We start from the raw sequence: 13,398 nt of genomic DNA, 5'->3' as shown, positions 1-13,398 counted from the left end.
AGCTGAAGTAAGCCATGGCATCAGATGATAAGCCTTGCACAGAGTTTACAGACTTGGAAGTTGACACCTTCGTGCCACATGAATTAGAACAAGAGAAACCCACATTTTCTGCCACAATAAGGAAGTACTACGCCTTCTGCAGGAGAAGGGTGAGTGACATCACAAACCCAGAGAATATCTGTGATGTTTCAGACTTTGCCATACTAACAGCACAGTCATTACTTCTTTTTGTTACTTCTTTGCAGACGTTTGCTGCCTATGTGGCATCCAAGAGAGACAGCTGCTGTGAGGAAGGAAGCAGTCCATCATGTTGGTCCTGCTGCGGTCAGACCTTCAAGGAACCATCTTCCATTCACAAACATGTGGCCAGGACTCATGGAACTGAGATCCAGCAGCTGACAGAGTCCACCTTTGAGCATCTGTTAAGCCAGCTCGACAGAGAGGCTGAACCCCAGCTGAGCGTGCATGAGACAGAGCCAGTGGATGTCTCTGTATGGATCCCAGACACCGCTCACATCACTGATGAGCAGCTGCAAAAGTACCACGTTCTGCCTTCTTTACCATTTAGGTTCAGCTGTGCATTTAGACACATTGTAATACTGTGCATTAGGGACGGACCATCTATCGACATTCAATACAAAAATGCAGAAAAATTATTTGTAATAATATTGGCTACATTATATTCTGCTTTATTGATCACAAACAATTAGACGGTTTGACCATCACAATTTCACAACCTCTCCATACAAATGATATAATTTGAACTTTGTATGTACTGTAATTGTATTTTAAAGTTATTTACATTCTACAAAGACAATACCATCGCTCAGAAATAAACATAATTCTACAGAGTCAGACTTTGTTTTGTTTATTACATGGTTTTGAATCGTGTCGATGATGAGCATATTGTCCCATCCAAGCTCTGCGTGTCGGCATACAAGTAGTGATGTCTCTGGGTTAGTGCTCGGCGATAATTCAATATTATTATTTGTCATCTTTCAGTTGAATCATATGATCTGGAGATTTAGGGGATATCATGACACACAATGACAAACAATCTGCTGTGTAAATTGGTGATATACCAAGCAAATGTTACTTATACATTGACGAAATGAAGTGGGATGTGAATATTATTTGGTAATTTTATTTCTCATTTGTTTGCCATCACACCTAACATTACCGTTCAGTTCAATGGGACGAACGTTAACTTGATTTTCCATGTGAGCTACATCGCGATATAATGTTGATAACGAAAACAATCCTTGTGATTATCATGGTATTGAACTGTAATGCTATGCATGTCGATATACTATACACTGTTAATAAGCGGTGATGTGTCTGTGTTATTCCTTCTGATCTGTCAGGGGTCCAAGCCAGGTTCTTCTGTATTACCGCTACTGTCAGCTTGAGAAGCCACATGTCATCTGTGCCTGGCAGAAAGCGTTGTGTGAAAAGCTCCACTTGACAGGCAAGGTAAATAAAGTCTCTTATCCTGCCTCCAACGTGGAGACTGCAGAGGGTTTACATTGTGCCATAGACTGAGACTTTCACCCATGTTTCTGTAATAGTAAAAATAAAATTCATGTTTATTGAATCTGTTTTAATGTAATTCCAAAAATACGTACTGATGATTACGCTTTCGTGTTCAGGTGAGGGTGGCGACAGAAGGAGTCAACGGGACGGTTGGCGGCACCAAAGTGGCGACTGACTTGTACATCAAGGCGATGCGCTCACATCCGCTCTTCAAGACACTGGAAGAAGAAGATTTTAAGGTCAGAATAAGTTCAAAAGAAGCATATTGTCGACTTGTCAACTCATTGGTAGTCAAAAGTCAGCCCTCAGATACGTTTGTCATTAATTAGTGTTAGATAACATTCATTTGAGGAGTTAATACCTCAGCCAAGGAGGTTATGTATTCGGGAGTCTCTCCCCAGACTCAAATATTATGTTGAATCGCTGCATTCCGCATGCTACATAAGTGAGCCTGTGCCACTTCACAGCCACTGCTGGTTTTTGAAGGCGGGTTGAAATTGAATGAGTGACGGGTCGTAGCACCGATGAGAGAGCGGTTCAAAACATGGGCTGCACCTCCGTGTCATCTGGTCGCAAAGTCGTTACTGATTGGGGAAGACTGAATCCACGACTGGCCAATCACTGGCCAAGTGAACGGTTCCCTCCCATAACCAGCCGGCTGGGGGGAAGCCTCCCAGACCCAGAGAGAGCTCTGCAGCATGCGGTAATGTAGTGTATCAGCGTAAGAACTCTCATGGGTCTGGCGTTGAGACTATGTATTCGGTGCCGTTTGTCTATTTGTCTGTCAAAAATAACCTCCTTGACAGAGGTAACAAATCACAGCCCTTAAAACCACAACAAACTGTGTAGGCCTCGTGTGTGTGGATTTATGATTCATATCTTCTTCTTTCGGCTATTCCCGTCAGGGGTCGCCACAGCGGATCATCTGTTTCCATCGGTTTCTGTCCTCTGCATCGTCCTCCGTCACGCCAGCTGCCTGCATGTCCTCTTTCACTGCGTCCATGAACCTCCTCTTGGGCCTTCCCCTCCTCCTCTTTCCTGGCAGCTCCATCTCCAGCATCCTCCTCCCAATGTACCCCACCTCCCTCCTCCGCACATGTCCATACCATCTCAGTCTTGCCTCTCTCACTTTCTGTCCAAACTGCTCAACATGGGCGGTTCCTCGGATGTAATCGTTCTTTATCTTGTCCAGCCTCGTCACTCCCAGAGAGAAGCGTAACATCTTCATCTCTGCCACCTCCAGCTCTGCCACCTGTCTGTTTGTCAGTGCCACCGTCTCTAGACCGTACAGCATGGCTGGTCTCACTACCCTGCTGTAGACCTTTCCCTTCATTCTCGCTGGTACCCTTCTGTCACAGATCACCCCAGTCATCCTTCTCCACCCGCACCACCCCGCCTGCACTCTCTTCTTTACCTCCTTGCCACAGTCCCCACTACTCTGCACGGTTGACCCCAAGTATCTACACTCCTCCACTTTTGGTACCTCTACTCCCTGCATCTTCACCCCCCCTCCATCTTCCCTCCCGTTCACACACATATACTCTGTCTTACTTCTACTTATTTTCATCCCTCTTCTCTCCAGCGCATGTCTCCACTTCTCTAGATTTTCTTCCACCTGCTCCCTGCTCTCACTACTGATTGCTATGTCGTCTGCAAACATCATAGTCCACGGGGACTCCTGCCTGACCTCGTCTGTGAGCCTGTCCATCACCATTGCGAACAAGAATGGGCTGAGGGCCGACCCTTGGTGCAATCCCACCCCAACCTTGAACCCCTCAGTCACTCCCACTGCACACCTCACGACCGTCGCACTGCCCTCATACATGTCCTGCACTACTCTCACATACTTTTCAGCCACTCCTGACTTCCTCATACAATACCACACCTCCTCTCTTGGTACCCTGTCGTATGCCTTCTCTAGGTCTACAAAGATGCAATGTAACTCCTTCTGGCCTTCTCTATACTTTTCCATCAGCATTCTCAGGGCAAACAATGCGTCTGTTGTGCTTCTTCCTGGCATGAACCCATACTGCTCCTCACTAATCTTCACCTCTCCTCTTAATCTACCCTCCACTACTCTTTCCCAAAGCTTCATAGTGTGACTCATCAGCTTTATGCCCCTGTAGTTGCTGCAACTCTGTGCGTCTCCCTTGTTCTTGAAAATAGGCACTAGTACACTATAAAGATCGTTCACTTGCGTTACAGACAGAACCTTTGCCTCCACTCCTCTGGCATTTCCTCACTAACCAAGATGTTGTTATACAGTCTTGTTAGAAAGTCCACTGCCAACTCTCCTAAGCATCTCCAGGCCTCCGCTGCTATGTCATCTGGGCCGACCGCCTTCCCTCTCTTCATCCTCTTCATAGCTGCCCTCACTTCCTCCTTACTTATCTGTTGTACTTCCTGGTTCACTGCCTCCACATTGTCCATCCTCCTCTCTCTCTCATTTTCTTCATTCATCAGCTCTTCGAAATACTCCTTCCACCTTCTCATCACACTGTCCTCACTGGTCAGCACATTGCCCTCCTTATCCTTTATCACTCTAACCTGCTGTATATCCTTCCCTGCCTGGTCCCTCTGTCTAGCCAATCGATATAGATCCTTTTCTCCTTCCTTGGTATCCAACCTCTCATACAACTCGCTGAATGCTCTTTCCTTTGCCTTTGCCACCTCTCTCTTCGCCTCCCGCCGTGTCTCCTTGTATTTCTGTCTACTCTCCTCATCTCCGAATTTATCCCACCTCTTCTTCGCCACCCTCTTCCTCTGTACACTTTCCTGCACTTCCTCATTCCACCACCAGGTCTCCTTCTCTTCCTTCCTTTTTCCTGAAGACATACCAAGTACCTTTCTTGCTGTCTCCCTCACCACTTCTGCGGTGGCTGCCCAACCAACCGGCAGCTCTTCTCTACCCCCCAGCGCCTGTCTTACCTCCTCCCTGAACTCCACACAGCATTCCTCTCTCTTTAACTTCCACCATTTAATCCTTCGCTCTATCTTCCCTCCCTTGGCTTTCTTCCCCTTGGCCTTCACTGTCATCCTACAGACCACCATCCGGTGCTGCCTAGCTACACTCTGTCCTGCGATTACCTTGCAGTCCCTGACCTCCTTCAGGTTACACCTTCTACATAGGACATAGTCTACCTGTGTGCACCTTCCCCCACTCTTGTATGTTATCCTGTGCTCCTCCCTCTTCATGAAGTATGTGTTCACTTCACTACTGCCATCCCCATCCTCTTTGCAAAATCTACCACCATCTGCCCTTCTGCGTTCCTCTCTTTTGCGCCATACTTTCCTATCACCTCCCCATCTCCCTTGTTACCTTCCCCTACATGCCCATTGAAGTCTGCTCCAATCACCACTCTCTCTCCTGCCGGCACGCTCTCTACCACTTCATCTAACATGCTCCAGAATTTTTCTTTCTCTTCCATCTCACACCCCACCTGGGGGGCATATGCACTGATAATATTTAGCATTAGCCCTTCCCTCACCAGCTTCACAGCTATCACTCTGTCTGATATTCTCCTCACTTCTACCACGCTGCTAGCATACTCCTCCTTTAGGATTACTCCTACTCCATTTCTTCTCCCATCCACCCCATAGTAGAGCAGTTTGTACCCTCTCCCCATGCTGCTGGCCTTACTCCCCATCCACCTGGTCTCCTGCACACACAGAATATCTACCTTTATGATTCATATGAATTGAACTATTATTTCAACTCTGTGTGTTTGTGTCTGTGTCTGTGTGTGTCTGTGTGTGCGTGTTCAGACTAGTGATGGCAGTGCACAGTGTTTTACTGAGCTGAAGGTGGGCGTCTATAAGGAGATCGTTCCCATGGGAGTGGATCCTGATGTCATCTCCTACCGACTGGCAGGTACTATTTCAGTGTAAACAATAAAACAACACTAATACTAATACTACAACTACTGCTACTACAACTATTCATAATATCAATAATAGCTACAATTGTTTTGTACCTTCCTCAACAGCTTGTAAAAGGAACAGAACAAAAACATATCAGCAAACCGATCAGCTACAAATGAAAGAAAGTCTTAATTCCATTTCCACAGCTGCACTGTATGTGTCCATCCTGATTGTGATTAGTCACGTCTGTGGTTCTGCTCAGGAACTCACTTGGACCCTGAAGAGTTCCACAGAGAAGTGGAGGCTCTACTGTCTGAAGATGATTCCTGCAGCGACACCGTCCTGCTGGACTGCCGCAACTTTTATGAAAGTAAAATTGTACGTAATCTTGTGTCCTGTTCCCACTGATATCTGCTGATTTTCAGTTAACTGGTTAATAATCTGCTGTCTATCGACGGTTACTATCACACAATAGTGATTCAACCTAAATGATAACCACTTGATGAAAGCCTCTCCATCTGCTGTTCTACACAGCCGGTGTCTGGTAGCTCTTTCCTGGGGAAAATACTCATGTGCCGCAAAGGAAGTGATGCGTTTTAAGCTTCTGGCACTGGCTTGTTTGGAATAAATGAAAGAAGAATTGGGTTGAGGAAGTTCTACGACCCTTGGGTTTATGAAACCTTCTCAAAACCCATTAGATAAACTGAAAAAGCACAACTGCCAAACACACAGCGAGTTTAGCTGCCGCAGTTCCATCTCAGCGTTCTCTAAATCAATGCATCTTCTGGGTCATTTCCCTGCAGGGGCAGTTTAGTCGCTGTCTGGCCCCGAACATCCGTAAGTTCAGCTACTTCCCGGACTACGTGGACCAGAACCTGGAGCTGTTCAGAGACAAGAAGGTGCTGATGTACTGCACAGGAGGGATCCGCTGCGAACGTGCCTCTGCCTACCTCCGCTCCAAAGTGAGTTCCTCAAACTACAGGATGCCACTTTTCTCTCTTAGCTGTGACCAGCAGCTCCGTAAGTCACTCTGTCGCTCGCTTGGTCCACCAAAAGTTCACCACCCTTTAGCGGGCACAGTTTTCGCCCTAGGAGGCTGAAATTTGGCACGGAGGTTTTTTGTGTGTGTGTGTGTGTGTGTGTGTGTGTGTGTGTGTGTGTGTTCATGCCAATTGGCTAAAAGGGGGCAGTGGGTGAAGGGGGATTTCGAAGGCAGGGGTCGAAATTTGGCATGGATGTCACGTGTGTGTGTGTGTGTGCGCGCGCGCGCATTTCAAAATGCAAATTGCACTTGTTTCACTGTATTAGACCAAAAATCTGTTCATGTTTGTTCTGCTGTTACATGTTAAACATTACATTGATCCAACCATAAAAAAAAACAATGGCAGCATGTCTCACACTTGCCTTCTGCCCAGGAGAGTAAACTTACTATTTTCTGCTTTCACTATTTTACCTGCCAAAAGAATCGTGGAAAAAACAACAACCGTGTTGGTGTTACTATCGTCTCTCCTGCCCTGCCTGTAGGACGTGTGTAAGGAGGTTTACCAGCTGAAAGGCGGTATTCACAAATACCTTGAGCGCTTCCCAGACGGCTTCTATCGAGGGAAGCTGTTCGTCTTCGATGAGCGCTACGCTATCTCCTCCAACAGTGACGTCATCTCAGGTTAGTGTGCGCAAAAGAAGTAAATAGACAAAGTTATTTTGCGATCAAACACATTTTAGATCATACAACATGTATAAGTAGGAAAAATAAAATGATCGTTCAACTCAGACTGCAGGTACTGCAGCTCTCCGTGGGACCGCTACCAGCTCTGCTCCACCCAGTTCTGCTGCCAGCTGGTGCTCTCCTGTCCCATCTGCAGGAAGCAGGGTCACACCGCCTGCTGCCCCACCTGCCAGAGCAAAGGGCTCCGCGATCAGGGCCAGGCGGCTGCCACTCCACAGAACAGGGAGGAGTGCGAGTGCACCGACACGCGGCCCAGAATCCCTCAGGATGTACTGTGATGGAGAGCTTGAAGTTGGACTCCGTTACTCGTTCGGGGACATTCCACAGGAATTGAGAATGACGTCAGCTGTATATATTTGGAAGTTTCATTCCAAATAAAAGTCACATATCCCCAACTGAGAAAAAAGACACATTGCAGTTTACTTTTGAAGTTCTGAGAAATTTTTCGACCCTTGCTTATAAAATATTTCTGTTTCTGAAGACAGAATCATCCGTGTTTATGAAGTATGTATTGGTGAATTTCAGAAATGGATAAAAGCATTGCTTTTTAATTAAACCCTTGATTCACATTTTGAGGGGAAAAAAGTGATGATATGTCTGCTGGATCTGTTAATTTTGTGCAGTTTAAGAAATTTGAACAGCTCATCAAGGAATCCTATGAGGGGAAAGTTTTGAAAATCACATAAATATGACATACAGTAGCCTACTACTTTTTTCAAAACCATTATTTTAATTAGCTATTTGGAAAAGGCAGTAGCAATGTAGCAGTTTAATATCTCACCCACACAGCACCTGAAGAGCTGTTCAGCATGTTTTCAAGATTCAAGGTACTTTATTGCCACACAACCAGGTTGGTGGTAGGCTATTTGGTTTCGGTACAGTAGCCTATATTCTGTAGCTCTGAATGAAACATAGAAGATGTAGCCTATACCCCCTTCCCAACAATACATAGAAATACAACACAGACAAGACACCAGAGCCACTGATTTACTGCTGTAGCCTACTTATCTTAATGTAAGTAATCAACTGGGGAAGTTTCACTCTAGGGCCTATTAGTTCATTTTTCTATTGTCTGGTGCCCATAATAGGTGAAAATCTCAAATAAATAAGAAGCTACTCCTGTGGGAAAGGTTAGGCTATCATTAATTCACTTATGCTATAGTGACCCTATAAACAATGTTTGCATAGGTAAAGTTTTGCCCACTCAGTTAAGCCTGATATTTGGTCTGGCTCATTTGGTAGGCTAATTTCTTTCTACCGCCTGTGGAAGCTGATTGTGGATATTTCAGTATTAATACAAATATTGTTTTATGTGTTAGTCTCTGGTCTCTCCTGTTTCTAAGTATAGCTGCATCGTTTGATTTGACAAAGTAAAACTATTTTTATACGCATTTTACGAAATGTCTATGGGAAAATAAATGGTGGATGAAAATCTCTTGGTACGCATGAAGCAGAAAGTAACGTTGACTTTGGCGACCGCGCGTCGACCAATCGGGTCACGGTGTTTGCGCGTGTTCGTGACCAATCAGCTCACGCACACACCGTACGCGCACTATTCAAAAAAACTATAAATTCAGAGGCCCGTTTAGTTTTGAGTTCAGAGTTCAGACGGTGCAGACTAGTTCGGACATAGCTCAAGCCTGAAGACGGTAAAGTCAGAAGACGATTGACGACGGTTACATTTAATGCTACATTTGAGATTTGTGGAGCAAGAACCTGCAGGACCAAGTAAGACAAAAACAAATTATTGATTTAAATTGTGGATATATCGCAAACGGTGTCATTTTGAGTTGTATGTTTAGGTTGCTTGTTTGGTTATCTTAGCTAGCCGTTAGCTAGTCGATGCCTCTCTCTGTTCGTCTCCCTAGCTGCTTAGCTTAGCTGCTTTTTCTTGCTCAGTGTTTCAGATGGACTTTTATGAAAACGGCAAATACATACAATGTAACGTTAGTACTTTCTGTCTGGAGGCGAGGCCGAGGGCGTTTACAACAGATATCCGTATCGTTATTAACCGTCTGTAACGTTAGCTAGCCCTCATTCGGTTGGTTGGTCGTTACATGACCAGTGTTGGGGAGTAGCTAACCGCGACACGCAAATGGATTCTCCATTTAGAGTTGCGTGTCGCGGCTAGGGAGTAGCTATGAACTAAACTAATGAGAGCTAGCTAGCTAACGTTGGTTACAGACTGTTAATAACGTTATGCTTAGCTGTTGTAAACGCCCTCGGCCTCGCCTCCAGACACTGGGTCTGCTGCACGAACACGAAGTACTAACGTTACATTGCATGTATTTGAACGACGTAGTTTAACTACACTTTGCAGCAGCTTGCTGGTAGTTCAACTACATTCATATTTGCATAGTGAGTCAAATAGTTCAACTTTTTTCCCCGTCCTGATCGCTTTGAAGACAGTGGACCGTGGAGTCGGCCAGGATCCCACTAATGTTACTGTACTTGACAAGACACAGCCTATGCTGCCTCTGATTGGCTTGCCCTGATGACATGATACAGTTGGGTTAGTTGAATCAATGCAGACTTTGGACACATTTATTTAACGTTAATCTTGCTCCACTAGGCATTCTCTACTGGGACATTATTGTAAACAAACATTGTGATTCTGATTCATTTAAAAATGTTCTATGAAATATCCACACGTTTGTGTAGCTTTTGGCACAAACAACAGTGCCAAAAGTGTCTGTGGTTTGATTGGGTGGTCTGTGTTTGAGCAGAAATGATGGTCTGCTGCGTTTGCGTGTTTCTGACTTGATGACACGACACAAACGTTGGGTACTATGTGCCTCATGAGCTGCTGTGATGGATTTGATTGAGCATCATCTAGCCTGCAGACTGCAGACATATTCCCTCCTATCAATTCAATGAATTCAGGTCCAGGTTTGGCCACAGGATGGAGATATTAAACATGCTGACAGAAAAGGGAAATTGAGTGGAGTGGATTATCTGTTGATTGTCTGCAGATCCAATCCACTTTTTTTTTGCAGATGTTTAATGTTTTTAATTTTATTTTACAACACTATCATTCGAAATGTGTGTGTGTGTGTGTGTGTGTGTGTGTGTGTGTGTGTGTGTGTGTGTGAGATGAAAGGATGGTATTGGTATGTACTGTAATATACCTGAGCTCATATGTATTTTCTATCTCCCCTGTGCAGCTGCCATGGAGTGGGACTCTGATTCGAGCGAGATGAGTGTCGAGCAGGGGGCGAGCGGCGGAGTCAACCATAAGTTTGTCGCCAAAACTGTAAGAATGCCACCTATGTGAAAGATTAATTTAATCATAGTCGAAAAGCAGGTTTTATTTTCTGATTCAAGGATAAGTCTGGAGGTGCCATCATGTCGATCAGATAGACACTTGTACGACAGGAAGATTAGAAGCAGTTTCACCTCTGTGTGTTCTGTATTTGGTGTAACGCTAGTTCTACTGTAGTGCTTTCATGGTGAGGCAAAGCAAATTTTTACCATCCACTATACAGTGCGTTAAAGCATTTACATGCACTGGAGTGAACTGAAGAAGTACACATTTTATTAGACAGGTGAAGCTGCTACTAGTCCACGTGTCTTGCAGTATTATGTTGATCAAAGAGCTTATTTTCAAAAAACTCAGTGTGTTCCCCAGGTTTCACTGAACACTATGTTTCCCACTATCTTGACTAAGTCTTGTCTTGTTTCTCCCTAAGGTCAATAAGACAGAGTACTGCGAGCCCTGTGGGGAGAAGATCAGGTGTGGGATGACCAGTCTGAAGTGCCGTGGCTGCACAGTGGTCACGCACCCAGGGTGCCGTGAGTACTACCTGCTGCCATGCGTCGCCAACATGGGTGGCCCCCCTGTCAAAATTAAGACGCGATACAATCAGGTGAGCTGAGTCTCTAACATAAAAATAGCATTAATTTCATAGATCAAACACATACATGTCCCATACACACATACATAAAACAGCCATGTATATACTCTGCACTACTTTGATCATTGATGTCTGTGTACTGAGTGTATGTAACTATGCAGTGACAGTCTTTCCACTCTGTGTCTGCTCCACAGTGCTCTAATGGTGACCTCCATGTCAGGTCAAAGGTCACTGTGTCACTAGCAGCAGGAGCCAATGGAGTTCTGGAGGGCAGGGCGTGGCCAAGGCCCCCTTCCGCCACGCCTAGCAGCACCACTGGCTCTCCATCGGTGGCGTCCTACATCGGTGCGTGGAAGCAGTGGGCAGCCCCGGACAGCAGCCAGGCTAACAATTCCCCTGCAACCACTAAGTTCTCCATCCCTTCAGCGCCTGTAGCCAGACAGGTCAGGAGGAGAGGCTGTGCTGAGGAAGGAGTCCGGTCCCCTCCTCCTACCTCCGAGAGAACCAACAGGGTCAGTGCATTTCTTCAGCTGCCAAGAGCTGATTATGTTGTGTTTTTCAGTCTTTGGTGATGTTTTCCCCCAGCTTAAATGTGAAAATGTTTATAATAATCTAGTGTTTACTAACCTATTAACATCCTGCTCTCTTTGACTTTAATATATCATATATTGAACTGTGCTTGTTTTTGAGGTGTCATTGCGAGCTTTAATGGGATCATTGGACATAAATGCTAAATTTTGTAGGGACCACTCTCCATGCAGTAAAAATGACACTCATTTCTCCTCCCTCCACTCTTGATCCGAGTAGAGATTGCCGCTACCACCATTCCTGCACCAGCACCGCTGGGCGCCCTCTGCTGGCGCTAAGAAGAAATGGATGGACCACAAGCCCTCTACCACCTTGGACCTGGATCTCGTTTTGCAGCCCGTCATCACAAATGCCATCACGGTGTCTGCCCCCAGTAAGAAGGCCCTCTCCAAGTGTACCAAGTATGTGCTAACACATCAGGAGGTTGCTGCCGATGGTGAGATCCAGACCCAACTGATCAAGGTAAATAAGCTGAAACGGTGAAGGTTTAGACACAAATTGAAATGTTTTAAACTGCAGCACATGCTCAGCCCATAGCAGGTACATGTGGTGCAACATGTCCATTCTTTGACACTGGAAGCCTGTTGGAATGGTCTGCAGTGGACACAATGCACCTAATGCATCCTTTGTTCTGTTATTTTCTTTTCCTTTACAGGGTGTGGTAAAAAAAACCAGAGGAGGAGGACGAGCAGTCCAGTTCACGGAGATAGAGACCCTGAGACAGGAGCACGCCACAGGCCAAAGGTAGCTTTCCACACATATGTGAATGACAGACACTCCTGACATTATTATTATAATTAATAATAATATACTAGTGCAGTGCCCGTTCCTCCATTCACCACCCTGTGGGCGCTCCCCTCCCACACACACACTGCACTTCATCAGGTCCCCCTAAGCGCGCTCGGCAAGTTTGAAGTCGATCCGACAAACGGTTCTAGAGATACGCGAAGGACAGTCATACAGACAGTCCTGGAATTGACAGAATTGAACACAAATTGAAGGGCCGAAACCCTAGGCTCGCCCGATGATCTATTGGCATGTGCAGCACACAATTGCTCAACTTCGCATCACTGAAGACATCACTGTGGCTCATGATGTCACAATGCCTATGGCATCACTGTTGATGTCACAATACCTATGACATCATCAGTGCTTATGACATCACTGATGATGTCATATGCACTGAGGATGTCATAGGCATGGGTGACATCATCAGTGGGACAAAAATTGAAACCAACAGACAGATATTGCCCACTTGCTCACTTTTTATTTTATATTAAAAAAAGGATTAAACAAATTGCACAAAAAGAGTGTTCTGCACTCAGTCCACCCCCCGAGTTTCAAGTCAATCAGACCAACGGTTGTCGAGATAACTATGTGAAGGACAGACACACAGCGCCTGTTCAGAGGGAGGGGAACTGGTTGGAATAGCGTGAACCTCCCACGTGCTATGTCCTACCGGTGAAGCTTCCCCTGTCAGGTGAAAAGAAGCGGCTGGCTAACTGCCCATGTCTCAGAGGAAGCATGGAGCCAGTTTCGGCTCTCCCCAGATCGACAGAGGGTGGAGTAGCAACCAGGATAAATAAATTAAATTAGCACCAATGGGGGATAAAAAATCGGGGGGGGGGGGGGGACAGACACACAGACAGTCCTGATGATGGATGGATGGAGATAAGATGTTTATAAAGTTCACTGTGTCACCATGTCTTTGTTTCTGTGTAGCCGCAAGAGGAGATCATCAGATCGCAGCCTCACCAAGGAGGACGATCATATTGATGGAGATTGGACAGATGTTGAGACAAGGGTGAGAAGATAACATGTACCATAATTTAGAAC

The 13,398-nt window shown here is 45.6% G+C and overlaps 1 protein-coding gene across 1 annotated transcript; it reads left to right on the top strand.

Moving 5' to 3' along the window:
- Positions 1-14: 14 nt before the first annotated feature.
- tstd2 (thiosulfate sulfurtransferase like domain containing 2) lies at positions 15-7,586 on the top strand (the record flags this gene model as incomplete). Its single annotated transcript, XM_083651878.1, has 9 exons — positions 15-149; positions 246-538; positions 1,365-1,473; positions 1,650-1,772; positions 5,299-5,404; positions 5,657-5,772; positions 6,198-6,356; positions 6,919-7,057; positions 7,166-7,586. The coding sequence occupies 9 exons, from the start codon at positions 15-17 to the stop codon at positions 7,396-7,398; spliced, it is 1,413 nt and encodes a 470-aa protein (XP_083508004.1). The 3' UTR covers positions 7,399-7,586.
- Between the last annotated feature and the right edge of the window lie 5,812 nt (positions 7,587-13,398).

This window comes from Poromitra crassiceps (genome assembly GCF_964638095.1).
Source record: "Poromitra crassiceps genome assembly, chromosome: 15".
In the NCBI taxonomy this organism is placed as follows: Eukaryota; Metazoa; Chordata; class Actinopteri; order Beryciformes; family Melamphaidae; genus Poromitra; species Poromitra crassiceps.
Note: the sequence above shows the minus strand (reverse complement) of the source record. Positions and strands in the feature narration are given on the sequence as shown.